This window comes from Anolis carolinensis, unplaced genomic scaffold (genome assembly GCF_035594765.1).
Source record: "Anolis carolinensis isolate JA03-04 unplaced genomic scaffold, rAnoCar3.1.pri scaffold_13, whole genome shotgun sequence".
NCBI classification, from domain to species: Eukaryota; Metazoa; Chordata; class Lepidosauria; order Squamata; family Dactyloidae; genus Anolis; species Anolis carolinensis.
In genome coordinates, this window is record NW_026943824.1 from 6,303,799 (window position 1) to 6,321,686 (window position 17,888).

The window sequence follows — 17,888 nt, forward strand, 5'->3', positions numbered from 1 at the left end:
TGACACAGCAAACAAGAGAGATATGCTGGATTTCGTATCACAAAATCACAAGTCGAACACTTCCCAAGTGTCTAGGACTGTGTGATGTATTTTCGGATTATTATTACTATTATTATTATTATTATTGTATGACACAGCAAACAAGATAGACATGCTGGATTTCATATCACAAAATCACAAGTCGAACACTTCCCAAGTGTCTAGGACTGTGTGATGTATTTTCAGATGATGCGTGCAGATCCCAATCGGGTGGCCTTTTGCAGCTGGCAGATCATAATTTTGTCAATGTCTATTGTTTCCAAATGCCGGCTGAGATCTTTTGGCATGGCACCCAGTGTGCCGTGCCAAAAGATTATAATATAATAATAATAATAATAAATATTTATTATTATTATTATTATTATTATTATTATTATTATTATTATTATTACATATATTATTTTACTCTATTATTATTAAAAGGATACATAAGCACATTTACATTGAAGAAGATGAGAAGAATGATCTAATCAGAGTTGGACAGTCTTATCTTAAATTTGAGCTTGATGTAAATATTCAAAAACATTTAACCTACTGATGCCTCAATTAATGTAATTTTATTGGTATCTATTTGTATTTCTGAAATTTACCACTCTCAGCTTATACTGGAGTCAATGTTTTCCCAGTTTTTTTGTGGTAAAATTAGGTGCCTCGGCTTATATTTGGGTCGGCTTATACTTGAGTGTATAAAAAGATAAAGGTTTCCCCTGACATTAAGTCTAGTTGTGACTGACTCTGTGGGTTGGTGCTCATCTCCATTTCTAAGCCGAAGAGCCACCTCCAGGGTCATGTGGCCACTGGCATGACTGCATGGAGCGCTGTTACCTTCCCGCCAGAGCAGTACCTATTGATCTACTCACATTGGTATGTTTTCGAACTGCTAGGTTGGCAGAAGCTGGAGCTAACAGCGGGAGCTCACTCCGCTCCTGGGGAATGAACCTGGGACCTTTTGGTCTCTAGCTCAGTGCTTTAACGCACTTTGCCCCCGGGGCTCCAATAATACTTATAACAATACTTATAATATTAGTATTAATAATACTTATAATAATACTAATAATACTAATACTTATTATTATTATTATTATTATTGTTGTTTATTTTCTCTGCACAGGGAGACTCTCCAGGGTTGTGATCCAGCAATCAAACCACTTATAAACCACTTATAATAATACTAATAATAATAATACTACTACTAATAATAATTATAATAATTGTTTATTTTCTCTGCACAAGGAGACTCTCCAGGGTTGTGATCCAGCAATCAAACCACTTATAAACCACTTATAATAATACTAATACTACTACTACTACTACTAATAATAATTATAATAATTGTTTATTTTCTCTGCACAGGGAGACTCTCCAGGGTTGTGATCCAGCAATCAAACCACTTATAAACCACTTATAATAATACTAATAATACTAATACTAATTATTATTATTATTATTATTATTATTATTATTATTATTGTTTATTTTCTCTGCACAGGGAGACTCTCCAGGGTTGTGATCCAGCAATCAAACCACTTATAAACCACTTATAATAATACTAATAATACTAATACTTATTATTATTATTATTATTATTGTTTATTTTCTCTGCACAGGGAGACTCTCCAGGGTTGTGATCCAGCAATCAAACCACTTATAAACCACTTATAATAATACTAATAATACTAATACTACTACTAATAATAATTATAATAATTGTTTATTTTCTCTGCACAAGGAGACTCTCCAGGGTTGTGATCCAGCAATCAAACCACTTATAAACCACTTATAATAATACTAATACTACTACTACTACTACTAATAATAATTATAATAATTGTTTATTTTCTCTGCACAGGGAGACTCTCCAGGGTTGTGATCCAGCAATCAAACCACTTATAAACCACTTATAATAATACTAATAATACTAATACTAATTATTATTATTATTATTATTATTATTATTATTATTATTGTTTATTTTCTCTGCACAGGGAGACTCTCCAGGGTTGTGATCCAGCAATCAAACCACTTATAAACCACTTATAATAATACTAATAATACTAATACTAATTATTATTATTATTATTATTATTATTGTTTATTTTCTCTGCACAGGGAGACTCTCCAGGGTTGTGATCCAGCAATCAAACCACTTATAAACCACTTATAATAATTTATTAGTATTATTATACTAATAATAATTAGTAAATTACTAATTATCCTGCAATCAAACCACTTATAAACCACTTATAATAATTTATTAGTATTATTATACTAATAATAATTAGTAAATTACTAATACTACTACTAATAATAATTATAATAATTGTTTATTTTCTCTGCACAAGGAGACTCTCCAGGGCTGTGATCCAGCAATCAAACCACTGCACCATACTGGAATATGGCAACCCTATCCGTGGTCTTTTGTGGCAAGGCCTTCCTTTGTGGCTGAGAGAGTGTGCCCACGCAGGATTCGAACCTCCATCTCCTAGACTCCTAAACCCAATACTCAAGCTCCTTCACTATGGCAGCTCTAAGAATTATCTATACCACACCGATTTCCCTCGATGTGAAGAACAAAGCATTTTTGAAAGGGAAGGAAAGAAGCTTTGGCTTTAAGAAACAAAACAAACTCAACAAACGTGTCCAAACCACGGATTCCAAATGGAGATGCCCTTGATAGGAGAGAACGGGTGGCAACACGCCTCCATTAACCTCCCGGGAAAACATTCCTGCTGGGTCTGGGATTTATTTGCCGACAAGATTCGCCAGCAAAATTGCTCCGGCACCTCTATTAAAAGGCGGCGACAGAGGCACGAACGACACGGAGCGGATGTCAGTTTCCACCCGGCAGTCTATTATTTAATCAGCGGCACTTGTTTATCGAGGCAAGACGGCTGCGGCGTTGGACTCGGAGGATCTGGCAAGGAAATTTTGGACTAGTGTCTGGCACAAACAAGGTGTTTTTTGGCACGAAAAAGTGTCAGTTGTGGTGTTGTTTTGGCACAAACAAATGCTATGTATGGTAGCTTTCGGTATAAGTCGGTGTCAGTTGCACTCTATTTTGGCACAAGTAGATGTTAACAACAGTGTGTTTTTTGGCAGAAGCAGGTACCGTATATACTCGAGTATAAGCCGACCTGAATATAAGCCGAGGCACCTAATTTTACCACAAAAAAACTGGGAAAACTTATTGACTCGAGTATAAGCCGAGGGTGGGAAATGCAGCAGCTACTGGTAAATTTCAAAATAAAAATAGATACCAATAAAATTACATTAACTGAGGCATAAGTGGGGTAAATGTTTTTTGTAAGCTAACTCTGTAAATGCATAAGAAAGGTCAACAAAAACAATATGGTATCAACAATAACTTTATAATCATCATCATAATTATCATCAACAACAACAACTTCCTTTGTATCCTGCTTTATCTATCTCCCCATGGGGATTCAGGCCGGCTTCCAATATAGTAACAGGCAAACATTCAATGCCTATATAAACAATACAGGGCTAGATATAGCTCTATAATTATATATACTAATTTCAAATTGCATTTCCCCCCTGAAAAGTTTGCAAATCCCCTCTCTATATATGTTCATTTCCCTCCTGCAATATTTGCAAGTCCCATTTATCTATGTTTATATCTATCTAGACATCTGTGTGTGTATGCATATTTAAAAGGCCTATATCTATATTAATATCTATCTATCTAGACATTGCTCTATATATAGAGAATTATATCTTTATAGGACTTGCAGAGACTTGCAAACATGCGAGGGGAAATTCATATATAAAATTAATGTATACATATAGGTACAGATATACAGGCACATGGAAATCTCTAGATATCTATATGTATATAGGATTTGCAAACATATGAGGGGAAAATTCATATATTAATGTATTTGTAGGCAAACATTCAATGCGTATATAAACAATGCAGAACTAGATGTAGATTTATAATTATATATACTAATTTCACATTTGCATTTCCCCCCTGAAAAGTTTGCAAATCCCCTCTCTATATATGTTCATTTCCCTCCTGCAATATTTGCAAGTCCCATTTATCTATGTTTACATCTATCTAGACATCTGTGTGTGTATGCATATTTAAAAGGCCTATATCTATATTAATATCTATCTATCTAGACATTGCTCTATATATATAGAATTATATCTTTATAGGACTTGCAGAGACTTGCAAACATGCGAGGGGAAATTCATATATAAAATTAATGTATACATATAGGTACAGAGATATACAGGTACATGGAAATCTCTAGATATCTATATGTATATAGGATTTGCAAACATATGAGGGGAAAATTCATAAATTAATGTATTTGTAGGGGGAAATCTATATATTATTTACAAGCTTTGGGGCATGCATTTGCCCAAAGAAGAAATGCAAGCAAAGCCCTCCTAAAAACAACTTTGGCCTAATCCTAATTTCTCCTTATTATCCAACATATTCGCTTATCCAGTGTTCTGCCGGTCTGTTTACGTTGGATGAGCGAGACTCTACTGTACTCGAATATAAGCCGACCCAAATATAAGCCAAGGCACCTAATTTTACTACAAAAAAAACTGGGAAAACATTGACTCCAGTATAAGCCAAGAGTGGTAAATTTCAGAAATAAAAATAGATACCAATAAAATTACATCAATTGAGGCATCAGTAGGTTAAATGTTTTTGAATATTTACATAAAGCTCAAATTTAAGATAAGACTGTCCGATCATTATTCTCATCTTCTACTTATGTATCCTTTTAATAATAATAGAGTAAAATAATACATGTAATAATAATAATAAAAACAGGAAAATAATACATGTAATAATAAATAGAGCAAAATGATAAATGCAATAATAATAATAAGATCAGAGTGAAATAATAAATGTATTAATAATAATAATAATAATAGAGTAAAATAAATGTAATAGTAACAACAATAACAGAGAAAAATAATCAATGTAATAATACCAATAATAATAGGGAAAAATAATCAATGCAATAATACCAATATTAATAGAGAAAAATAATATATGTACCATATATTCTCGAGTACAGTAGAGTCTCACTTATCAAACACTCGCTTATCCAACGTTCTGGATTATCCAACACATTTTTATAGTCAATGTTTTCAATACATCGTGATTCTTTGGTGCTAAATTTGTAAATACAGTAATTACTACATAGCATTACTGCCTATTGAACTACTTTTTCTGCCAGATTTGTTGTATAACATGATGTTTTGGTGCTTAATTTGTAAAATCATAACCTAATTTGATGTTTAATAGGCTTCTCCTTAATCTCTCCTTATTATCCAACATATTTGCTTGTCCAACGTTCTGCTGGCCCGTTTATGTTGGATACATGAGACTCTACTGTACATGCAATAATAAATGTAATAAAAACAGGAAACTAATACATGTAATAATAAATAGAGTAAAATGATAAATGCAATAATAATAATAATAATAAGATCAGAGTGAAATAATAAATGTATTAATAATAAAAATTGAGTAAAATAAATGTAATAGTAGCAACAATAATAGAGAAAAATAATCAATGTAATAATACCAATAATAATAGAGAAAAATAATCAATGTAATAATACCAATAATAATAGAGAAAAATAATCAATGTTATAATACCAATAATAATAGAGAAAAATAATCAATGTTATAATACCAATAATAATAGAGAAAAATAATCAATGTAATAATACCAATAATAATAGAGAAAAATAATCAATGTAATAATACCAATAATAATAGAGAAAAATAATCAATGTAATAATACCAATAATAATAGAGAAAAATAATCAATGTTATAATACCAATAATAGTAGAGAAAAATAATCAATGTCATAATACCAATAATAATAGAGAAAAATAATCAATGTTATAATACCAATAATAATAGAGAAATATAATCAATGTAATAATACCAATAATAATAGAGAAAAATAATCAATGTAATAATACCAATAATAATAGAGAAAAATAATCAATGTAATAATACCAATAATAATAGAGAAAAATAATCAATGTTATAATACCAATAATAATAGAGAAAAATAATCAATGTAATAATACCAATAATAATAAGAGAAATATAATAAATGTACCATATATTCTCGAGTATAAGCTGACCCAAATATAAGCCAACCAGGACCCTCACCCGAGTATAAGCCGCGGGGGGCTTTTTCAGTCTTAAAAAAAGGGCTGAAAAACTAGGCTTATACTCGAGTACATACAGTATTTTGTGGCACAAAAAGGTATTTTGTGGGGCACAATCAAGTTGTAGCAACAGGTATTAGTTGCACTGGGTTTTAGTTGTGTTAGTTGTGGTGTTTGTCAAGGTTTTTAGCCTTCTCTGGCAAAGAGTGCTGGTGTGTCACTCAACTGCAACTCCTACGATGCCACAGCATTGAGTCCTGGCAGTTAAAGCGGTGATAAAATGCATTCATTTTCCAACTTAGGACCAAACTCTAAGGATGAAATTTGCCCAGGATCCTTTTTTTCAACAATGAACATACCTGAAAAACCGTCACGATGGCCCACAGCAAGGTGTCAAAGTTCTTCCGATCCGGCAAGGTGTCACCCGTATCCGTTTTCAGGCCGAATTTGCAGCCAAAAAGGTGCATGCCGAGGATGCTGGAGGTGAGGGAAATAGAGAAAGACGGAGGATCTTGTTAGTAAATATTTACAGAACTATGTCAGGTTTGAGGCTGGTACAAAACTAATGCAGAAGAAGTGCCGTTTGCTTCCTAAGGATGCATCATAGAATAAATACAGTTTGATCTTACTTATATTGCCATAGCTTAATATTATAGAGTCCTGAGAGTTGTAGTTTGGTGAGGCCCAACCTCACAACAACAATAACAACAGTAATAATAACAACAATAACAACAGCAATAATAGTAATCATAATCATAATATAATCATCATCATCATATTTTTATAGTGTCAGAAGCAACTTGAGAACATACTACAAGTCTAATGATATATATACAGTAGAGTCTCACTTATCCAAGCTAAATGGGCCGGCAGAAGCTTGGATAAGCGAATATCTTGGATAATAAGGAGGGATTAAGGAAAAGCCTATTAAACATCAAATTAGTTTATGAGTTTACAAATTGAGCACCAAAATTTCATGTTTTACAACAAATTTGACAGAAAAAGTAGTTCAATACGCAGTAATGTTATGTTGTAATTTCTGTATTTACGAATTTAGCACCAAAATATCGTGATATATTGAAAACATTGACTACAAAAATGGCTTGGATAATCCAGAAACTTGGATAAGCGAGGCTTGGATAAGTGAGACTCTACTGTATATATATTTCGTGTCAGGAGCAACCGGAGTTGCTTCTGGAGTGAGAGAATTGGCCGTCTGCAAGGACGTTGCCCAGGGGACGCCCGGATGTTTTGATGTTTTTACCATCCTTGTGGGAGGCTTCTCTCATGTCCCTGCGTGGAGCTGGAGCTGCTAGAGGGAGCTCATCCGCGCTCTCCCTGGGTGGGATTTGAACCTGGCAGCCTTCAGGTCAGCAACCCAACCTTCAAGTCACAAGGCTTTTATCCCCCAGGCCACCGGAGGCTCTGTCTAATGATATAATAATATATAATAACTAGCTTTGCCCGGCCACGCATTGCTGTGGCTTATGGGAATCCTTTGTTGGCCAGGTGGAATAGCAGTGAATAGCCTTGCAGCCTCAAAGCCTGGCCGTTTTCTGGAGTAGCTGGAGCTTTTTGTTGTATGAACGTAGAGGCATGGATGAGGGGTTGTGCTGCCAAGTTTAGTGTTTCTGGGATGTGTAGTTTTGTTGTTTTGTCCTAGGCCGAAACACCATTACCCTTTTATATATATAGACTAGCTTTGCCCGGCCACACATTGCTGTGGCTTATGGGAATCCTTTGTTGGCCAGGTGGAATAGCAGTGAATAGCCTTGCAGTCTCAAAGCCTGGCAGTTTTCTGGAGTAGCTGGAGCTTTTTGTTGTATGAACGTAGAGGCATGGATGAGGGGTTGTGCTGCCAAGTTTAGTGTTTCTGGGATGTGTAGTTTTGTTGTTTTGTCCTAGGCCGAAACACCATTACCCTTTTATATATATAGACTAGCTTTGCCCGGCCACACATTGCTGTGGCTTATGGGAATCCTTTGTTGGCCAGGTGGAATAGCAGTGAATAGACTTGCAGCCTCAAAGCCTGGCCGTTTTCTGGAGTAGCTGGAGCTTTTTGTTGTATGAACGTAGAGGCATGGATGAGGGGTTGTGCTGCCAAGTTTAGTGTTTCTGGGATGTGTAGTTTTGTTGTTTTGTCCTAGGCCGAAACACCATTACCCTTTTATATATATAGACTAGCTTTGCCCGGCCACACATTGCTGTGGCTTATGGGAATCCTTTGTTGGCCAGGTGGAATAGCAGTGAATAGCCTTGCAGTCTCAAAGCCTGGCAGTTTTCTGGAGTAGCTGGAGCTTTTTGTTGTATGAACGTAGAGGCATGGATGAGGGGTTGTGCTGCCAAGTTTAGTGTTTCTGGGATGTGTAGTTTTGTTGTTTTGTCCTAGGCCGAAACACCATTACCCTTTTATATATATAGACTAGCTTTGCCCGGCCACACATTGCTGTGGCTTATGGGAATCCTTTGTTGGCCAGGTGGAATAGCAGTGAATAGCCTTGCAGCCTCAAGGCCTGGCCGTTTTCTGGAGTAGCTGGAGCTTTTTGTTGTATGAACCTAGAGGCATGGATGAGGGGTTGTGCTGCCAAGTTTAGTGTTTCTGGGATGTGTAGTTTTGTTGTTTTGTCCTAGGCCGAAACACCATTACCCTTTTATATATATAGACTAGCTTTGCCCGGCCACACATTGCTGTGGCTTATGGGAATCCTTTGTTGGCCAGGTGGAATAGCAGTGAATAGACTTGCAGTCTCAAAGCCTGGCCGTTTTCTGGAGTAGCTGGAGCTTTTTGTTGTATGAACGTAGAGGCATGGATGAGGGGTTGTGCTGCCAAGTTTAGTGTTTCTGGGATGTGTAGTTTTGTTGTTTTGTCCTAGGCCGAAACACCATTACCCTTTTATATATATAGACTAGCTTTGCCCGGCCACACATTGCTGTGGCTTATGGGAATCCTTTGTTGGCCAGGTGGAATAGCAGTGAATAGACTTGCAGTCTCAAAGCCTGGCCGTTTTCTGGAGTAGCTGGAGCTTTTTGTTGTATGAACGTAGAGGCATGGATGAGGGGTTGTGCTGCCAAGTTTAGTGTTTCTGGGATGTGTAGTTTTGTTGTTTTGTCCTAGGCCGAAATTTCATTACCCTCCTTTTATATATATAGATATATTTGTTCATTCGTTCTCCGTTCTCTTCCGCCGACATTCGTAGGTGTCGGTTCACGTTCCCTCGAGGGTGTTTGTCGTTTTCCGAGAACAATGGCGCGCTGTCTTCCGCCGGCGTTGTCACTTGCCGTCCTCGGTTTGTCTCAGGATTCAGGGAAAGAGCGAGACGACGGGCGGAGAGGGAAACCCATCTGCCGCTCACCCGCCTGTCTGCCTCTTGTCACTCTGGAAATTCTCAATTATGCAGAGCGGTTTGAGAACCGGGAAGTGGGCGGACGCGCTAATGAATGGGGAAGAAGGGAGGGAAAGGACCTACCTGAAGATGAAGATGAAGAGCATGAGGAGCATGCAGAAGGTGGCCACGTTGTCCATGGTCTTCATCAGGACCACCAGCTGGCGCCGCAAGGCCGGCATGAACCTCACCAGCTTCAGGACGCGAAGGAGGCGGAAGGTCCGCAGCACCGAGAGGCCGCCGTCCGCCTGGCCAATGATTTCCCAGACGCTGTCGGGTTGAAGAAGGAGACCGAGAGTTAGAAGGGACCCCAAGGGGAATCTAGTCCAACCCCAGTCAAGATACCCTTGGAAGAGGGCCACCTCTCTGAGGACCTCCAAAGATGGAGAGTCTATCTCTCTCCAAGGCAGTCTTATCCTAAATGTGGAAGGGACCCCGAGGGTCATCTAGTCCAACCCCACTAGATGAGGTCCACCACCCTTTGAGGACCTCCAAAGATGGAGAGTCTATCTCTCTCCAAGGCAGTCTTATCCTAAATGTGGAAGGGACCCTGAGGGTCATCTAGTCCAACCCCACTGGATGAGGTCCACCACCCTTTGAGGACCTCCAAAGATGGAGAGTCTATCTCTCTCCAAGGCAGTCTTATCCAGTCTTATCCAGTCTTATTCCTAGACCTTATGTGAAGGTTTGAGTTCCTGTGAAGTTCGGACTAGAGACAGGAGTGAATTCACTCTCTCCTGACTTAGAACCCCCAAACCACTCCAAGACGTACCTGATGACGACAATGATGCCATCGAAAATGTTGTAGGGGTTCTTGATGTAACCCCAGAGTCCGAAGGCCAGGAGCTTGAGGACCATCTCCAGGGCAAACATGCTGGTGAAGACGATGTTGCTGATCTCCAAGGCGTTGGTCAGCTCCTCCGGCTGCAGGAAAGGGAAGAAAGGGAAAAAGGTCCAAGTTGGGATGTTAAATGCTGTAGAGAGAGCCCTAAATATCCCATAAAATCAATGACTTGGAAGGGACCCCCAGTGGTCATCTAGTCCAGCCGCATTCTGCTAAGCAGCAAGGCACAACTAAAGCACTCCCGAAAGATGACCTTCCAACCTCCAAAGAAGGATTGCAGTGCAAATCACCATCCAATTGTACAGTCATAGTGCCATATTGGAAGGGACCCCCAGAGGTCATCTAGTCCAGCCCCATTCTGCCAAGCTTCAAGGCACAATTAAAACACTCCCGAAAGATGACCTTCCAACCTCTGAAGAAGGAATGTAGTGCACATTACCATCCAATTGTACAATCATAGTGCCATATTGGGTCCCCCAGAGGTCATCTAGTCCAGCCCCATTCTGCCAAACTGCAAGGCACAATTAAAACACTCCCGAAAGATGACCTTCTAACCTCTAAAGAAGGATTGTAGTGCACATCACCATCAAATTGTATAATTATAGTGCCATAAAATTGGGACCCCCAGAGGTTATCTAGTCCAGCCCCATTCTGCTAAGTAGCAAGACACAACTAAAACACTCCCAAAAGATGGCCTTCCAACATCTAAAGAAGGATTGCAGTGCACATCACCATCAAAGTGTATAATTATCGTGCCAAAGAATTGGGACCCCCAGAGGTCATATAGTCCAGCCCCATTCTGCCAAGCAGTAAGGCACAACTAAAGCACTCCTGAAAGATGACCTTCCAACATCTAAAGAAAGAGTATAGTGTGCATCACCATCTAATTGTACAATCATAGTGCTATATTAGAAGGGACCCTCAGAGGTCATCTAGTCCAGCCCCATTCTGCCAAGAGCAAGGCACAACTAAAGCACTCCCGAAAGATGACCTTCCAACCTCTAAAGAAGGATTGTAGTGCACATCACCATTGAATTGTATAATCATAGTGCTATAGAATGGGAAGGGACCCCCAGAGGTCATCTAGTCTAGCCTCATTCTGCCAGGCAGCAAGGCACAATGAAAACACCCCTGAAAGATGGCCTTCAAATCTCCAAAAAAGGATAATTCACCACGATTCAACTGTACAATCTTAGCTCTATAGAGTTGGAAGGGACCCCAAAGGCCATCTAGTCCAACCCCAATGTGTAGTAAGGTGCAAATCCTCTCTAGCATGGCTAGGTCCTCCAGCACAACTCTATGTTCAAGGCCTGGCAGAAGAATGGGACAAAAGTGTGCTGGAGGACCAAGAAAGCACCTAGAGAGAATACATCTCAACATCATCATCATCATCATCCAAGGTCCGTTGGTGATGCCGGAGCGGATGCAGGCATGGATTAAGCCTATTGCTTTCCTCGGGAGAATGACACAATCCCTTCTCTTCCCGGACTAATCTGTTTAACCAGTGGATTACCGACTCCCCTATTAGATTCCCAGGGCTTACATATCCCTAAGTCAGTAATCGGTAGATGGAAACCATTTATTTAAGCAACAGAGAGACGCACAAACATCCCTCCATCCATCCATACACACACGATTAAAAAAACGGGCGGCTCAGGTAGGATTAGCATTCCACTTCGCTTCCCGGTCACAGGGATTGAAAGCGCTTGGATCGATCGGAGGGAGGAGACGAAATGCATTTTCAAACGCTAATTACGAAAAGCAGCCTTGTTTTAAGTATTTTGCAAATGGCAAACCTAGCCAAGAAAACCCTGGGATGTATTATTATTATTATTATTATTATTATTATTATTATTATTATTATTATTACTGTATGACACAGCAAACAAGATATATATGCTGGATTTCATTTCACAATATCACAAGTCGGACACTTCCCAAGTGTCTAGTACTGTGTGATGTATTATTATTATTATTATTGTATGACACAGCAAACAAGATAGATATGCTGGATTTCGTATCACAACATCACAAGTCGGACACTTCCCAAGTGTCTAGGACTGTGTGATGTATTATTATTATTATTATTATTATTATTATTATTATTAATGACACAGCAAACAAGATAGACATGCTGGATTTCGTATCACAACATCACAAGTCGAACACTTCCCAAGTGTCTAGGACTGTGTGATGTATTTTCGGATGATGCGCGCAGATCCCAATCGGGTGGCCTTTTGCAGTTGGCAGATCGTGATTTTGTCAATGTCTATTGTTTCCAAATGCCGGCTGAGATCTTTTGGCACGGTACCCAGTGTGCCCATCACCACCGGGACCACCTGCACTGGTTTCTACCAGTGTCTTTGAAGTTCAGTCTTGAGGTCCTGATAGCGGCTGAGTTTTTCCTGTTGTGTTTCGTCAATGCGACTGTCACCTGGGATGGCAACATCAATGATCCAACCCTTTTTCTTTTCCACAACTGTGATGTCTGGTGTGTTGTGTTCCAGAACTTTGTCAGTCTGGATTCGGAAGTCCCACAGTATCTTTGCGTGCTCATTTTCCAATACTTTTGCAGGTTTGTGATCCCACCAGTTCTTTGCTGCTGGGAGGTGGTACTTGAGGCATAAGTTCCAGTGAATCATTTGGGCCACATAGTTGTGCCTCTGTTTGTAGTCTGTCTGTGCGATTTTCTTACAGCAGCTGAGGAGATGATCCATGGTTTCGTCGGTTTCCTTGCACAGTCTGCATTTTGGGTCATCAGCTGATTTTCCGATCTTGGCCTGAATTGCCTTTGTCCTGATGTCTTGCTCTTGGGCTGCAAGGATCAGGCCTTCTGTCTCCTTCTTCAGGGTCCCATTCGTGAGCCAGAGCCAGGTCTTCTCCTTATCAGCTTTTCCTTCAATTTTGTCAAGGAACTTTCCATGCAGTGTTTTGTTGCGTCAGCTGTCAGCTCTAGTTTGTAGTGCGGTTTTCTTGTACTGGTTTTTTCGATCTTGGTCTTAATTGCATTTGTTCTGATGGCTTGCTCCTGGGCTGCAAGGATCCATGACATCATGGATCTGAACCAAATGTGGCACATATCCCCTTCTCTGCCCAACTTAAAATAATTATGTAGTTTTGGCTCTGCCCCGGATTAAAAATGGTAGTAAACTGGCCTCTAAGTCCATTTGCAGCACTCATATGCAGCCACAAAGCCTGGGCCAACTTGGGCCCTCCAGGTGTTTTGGATTTCAACTCCCACAATTGGTGGGAAATTGGTGTTTCCTGCCTGGACAGTAAATAAAGAACACTAAAAAACAAAAACCAAGGGAATTCTAGACAATCAGGACCAGCTAACACCTCCCAACAAAGGATTCCCCAGGCTTTGAAGCTGCAAGGCTGTTCAATGCTAATCAAGCTGGCCAATTGCAACATGTACACTTGCCTCGTTTCCAACAGACCTCACAACCTCTGAGGATGCCTGCCATAGATGTGGGCGAAACGTCAGGAGAGAATGCTTCCGGAACATGGCCAGACAGCCCGGAAAACTCACAGCAACCCACTTGTTCTCCAGAGCCTTAGTCCAACATTCAAAACCACTACACCGCACTGCCGACATGCTAGTGACACCGGACTGATTTTTTAAAAGCAAGGCAATTAATAATAATAATAATAATAATAATAATAATAATAATAATAATAATAATAATAACTGCAAAAGGGCACCCTACTGGGATCTGCACCTATCATCCGAAAATATATCACACAGTCCTAGACACTTGGGAAGTGTTCGACTTGTGATTTTGTGATACGAAATCCAGCATGTCTATCTTGTGTGCTGTGTCATAAAATAATAATAATAATAATAATAATAATAATAATAATAATAATAATAATAATAATAATCACACAGTCCTAGACACTTGGGAAATGTTCGACTTGTGATTTTGTGATACGAAATCCAGCATATCTATCTTGTGTGCTGTGTCATGAAATAATAATAATAATAATAATAATAATAATAATAATAATAATAATAATAATCACACAGTCCTAGACACTTGGGAAGTGTTCGACTTGTGATTTTGTGATACGAAATCCAGCATATCTATCTTGTGTGCTGTGTCATATAATAATAATAATAATAATAATAATAATAATAATAATAATAATAATAATAATAATAATCACACAGTCCTAGACACTTGGGAAGTGTTCGACTTGTGATTTTGTGATACGAAATCCAGCATATCTATCTTGTGTGCTGTGTTATAAAATAATAATAATAATAATAATAATAATAATAATAATAATAATAATAATAATAATAATCACACAGTCCTAGACACTTGGGAAATGTTCGACTTGTGGTTTTGTGATACAAAATCCAGCATATCTATCTTGTTTGCTGTGTCATAATAAAAATAATAATAATAATATCTGCCTAGAAGATCAGATGCATGCTATACATACTTTGGCCTTTATACATAAAGTTGAAACATGGTTTGTTTGTATTGGTTTTCGTCAAAGATCACTTGGACTTCAACCGTGGTCTCCAAGCGGTAGAGAGACTGAATACCAATCTATCTATCTATCTATCAATCTATGGATGGCGAGGCTTTGGGCTCTCAGCTGTCATGCCATTACTCATCGACACTAATAGACTTTTGTGGAGCGGTGCTCTGGAAAATGCCGACTCCATGGCTCTGGAGTCAGGCAACAGAACAAAGGGTTCAAGCCCTCGCGGAGCTCATTAAGAACAAGGCGGATTTGGGGAAACGTCCCTTTTGGCCGATGCCTTTTGCGGGAAGGACACAGAGCCTGCTCATAAAGGGAGAAAGGGAATGAGGAGAAAGGACATTTGTGTCCTTTGGGAGTCTCCAAGAAAACAATAGCCACACTCCAGATGGCCTGGATATGATTGGGAAAGGGACACTGGGTTTTTCAAGGACATATGGATGAATCCGGGAGATGTTTGTGTTGATGTAAAGTGAGGAGCTGAAAAAGCAATTTGTGTCCATGCCAAAGGAGTGATTAATCCGCTTTGGCTTTTATTCCAGACTTTGAAGGAACGAGCAAAGATTCCACAGTTAAGTTTAGGAAACTCTCCAAGGTCCTGAACTCACAAAGAGGGTGTGACAGCCTTTCAAGGACCTGAACTCGGTCTCCAAATGACTATCCCAAGAGTTGAACTCATTTTAATGCCCAAAGAGCTGTCCAAGGTAACCCAAGTTCAGCCCTGAAGGAGCTCTCCGAGGTCCTGAACTCGCAAAGAGGGTGGGACAGCCATTCAAGGACCTGAATTCGGTCTCCAAAAGACTATCCCAAGAGTTGAACTCATTTTAATGCCCAAAGAACTGTCCAAGGTAACCCAAGTTCAGCCCTGAAGGAGCTCTCCGAGGTCCTGAACTCGCAAAGAGGGTGGGACAGCCATTCAAGGACCTGAATTCGGTCTCCAAAAGACTATCCCAATAGCCGAACTCATTTTATGTATGCCCAAAGAGCTGTCCAAGGGAACCCAAGCTCAGCCCTGAAGGAGTTCTCTGAGATCCTGAACTCACAAAGAGGGTGCGACACCCGTTCAAGGATCTGAATTCGGTCTCCAAATGACTATCCCAAGAGCCAAACTCATTCTATTTATGCCCAAAGAGCTGTCCAAGGTAAACCAAGTTTAGCCCTGAAGGAGCTCTCCAAGGTCCTGAACTCACAAAGAGGGCGGGACAGCCATTCAAGGACCCGAATTCGGTCTCCAAATGACTATCCCAAGATCCAAACTCATTTCATTAATGCCCAAAGAGCTGTCAAAGTTAACCCAAGTTCAGCCCTGGAGCTCTCCAAGGTCCTGAACTCACAAAGAGGGCGGGACAGCCGATCAAGGACCCGAATTCAGTCTCCAAATGACCATCCCAAGAGCCGAACTCATTTTATTAATGCCCAAAGAGCTGTCCAAGGGAACCCAAGTTCAGCCCTAAAGGAGCTCTCCAAGGTCCTGAATTCTGCTCATGGTGCCAAAGCCTATCTCCACACTAAAGTCTGGTTTACAACCCAGAGCAGATCCACGGTGCCTACCTGTTCGTGGTACTCGATGCCCATGCTCAGGGTGTTGATGAGGATGGCGATCATAATGCCCCGGTTGAAGTACTTGCTCTCCACGATCCGTGTCAGCTTCTCCCCAAAGGCCTTCCAGACCCGGCAGATTCGGTTCTGCTCCTTGGGCACTTTCTTCCTCCGCTTCTTCTTGCTCCGTTGCTGCTGGATCTGGTCCCGTTGGTCCCCCCGCCGGACGTCCTGCGTGAACTCGTAGACCCCGTTGTTCTCCTCCTCGGACTCGCAGCTCTCTGACTCGCTGCACTCGAACTCGGGATCCTCCAGGATTTGGGCGCAGTAAGGGCAGTTCTGGAGCTCGCAGTTCGACATGTTGGACTGAGGGCTGGGCAGCGGACACGGGACGTTGAGTCCGGATAACCGGCTCGAAGTCCGGCAGAGACCTGAAATGGGACAGAGATGGGTCAACCATGGTTTGCTTGCCCATACTTTCACTTTTGACCTCCAAGAGGTAGATAAGTAGTCATACCCCTCTAAAGTGGACTTCTCTCCTTACCCAAGACCTCATTCCAAAACCAAGTAGCTATGGTGGACCCCAAATGAGGGCTTTGGAGGTCTTCTTAGCATAGACTGAATTGGACTAGATGGTCCTTGGGTTCTCTTCCACATTAAGGCTGGGAGATGCTGGACTCTCTATCTTTGGAGGTCTTTCAACAAAAATCAGATAGGTTTCTTTTGGACCTGTGTCCTCCAGCATGGAAGAAAGGTTTTGGACTAGATGGTCCTCGGGGTCCCTTCCACATTAAGGCTGGGAGATGATGGACTCTCCATCTTTGGGGGTCTTTCAACAAAAATCAGATAGGTTTCCTTTGGACCCGTGTCCTCCAGCATGGAAGAAAGGGTTTGGACTAGATGGCCCTTGGGGTCCCTTCCACATCTAGTAGAAGTTGGTGGACCTTTGGAAGCCTTTCCACGAATGTTGGAGGGAGATGTTTCAGGAGTTGTGCTTCCTGCATGGCAAAAGGGGACTGGACTAGATGGCTCTTGGGGACCCTTCTAAGTCTAGTATAAGACTGGAAGATAATGGACTCTCCATCTTTGAGGACTCTTCCATAAAGGTCCTTGGAGGTCCCACATCTAGCAGAAGTTGGTGGACTCTCCATCTTTGGAAGTCTATAAATGTTGGAGGAAGATCTTTTAAGAGTTGTGCCTTCCTGCATGGCAAAAAGGGGATTGGACTAGATGGCTCTTCGGGACCCTTCCACATCTAGTAGAAGGCTGGAATGGAGATGTTTGGAAGTTGTTCCAAAAAGGTTGGCTAGATATCTTTCAGCATAGTAGCCAAATGGGTTCTTTTCCAACTGTATTCTATTACAACAACAACTCTTTATTGATTAGTCAATTTTAACCATATCAAAAC

At 40.3% G+C, this 17,888-nt stretch overlaps 1 protein-coding gene across 1 annotated transcript in view; it reads right to left on the reverse strand.

The window, feature by feature from the left end:
* Positions 1 to 17,888, reverse strand: part of LOC100552814 (voltage-dependent T-type calcium channel subunit alpha-1H) — a 233,250-nt gene that overhangs the window by 63,946 nt on the left and 151,416 nt on the right. Inside the window, 4 exon segments of the mRNA XM_062964569.1 lie at positions 6,577 to 6,694; positions 9,685 to 9,870; positions 10,373 to 10,524; positions 16,493 to 16,911. Of these exon segments, the coding sequence (XP_062820639.1) occupies positions 6,577 to 6,694; positions 9,685 to 9,870; positions 10,373 to 10,524; positions 16,493 to 16,911 (875 nt within the window).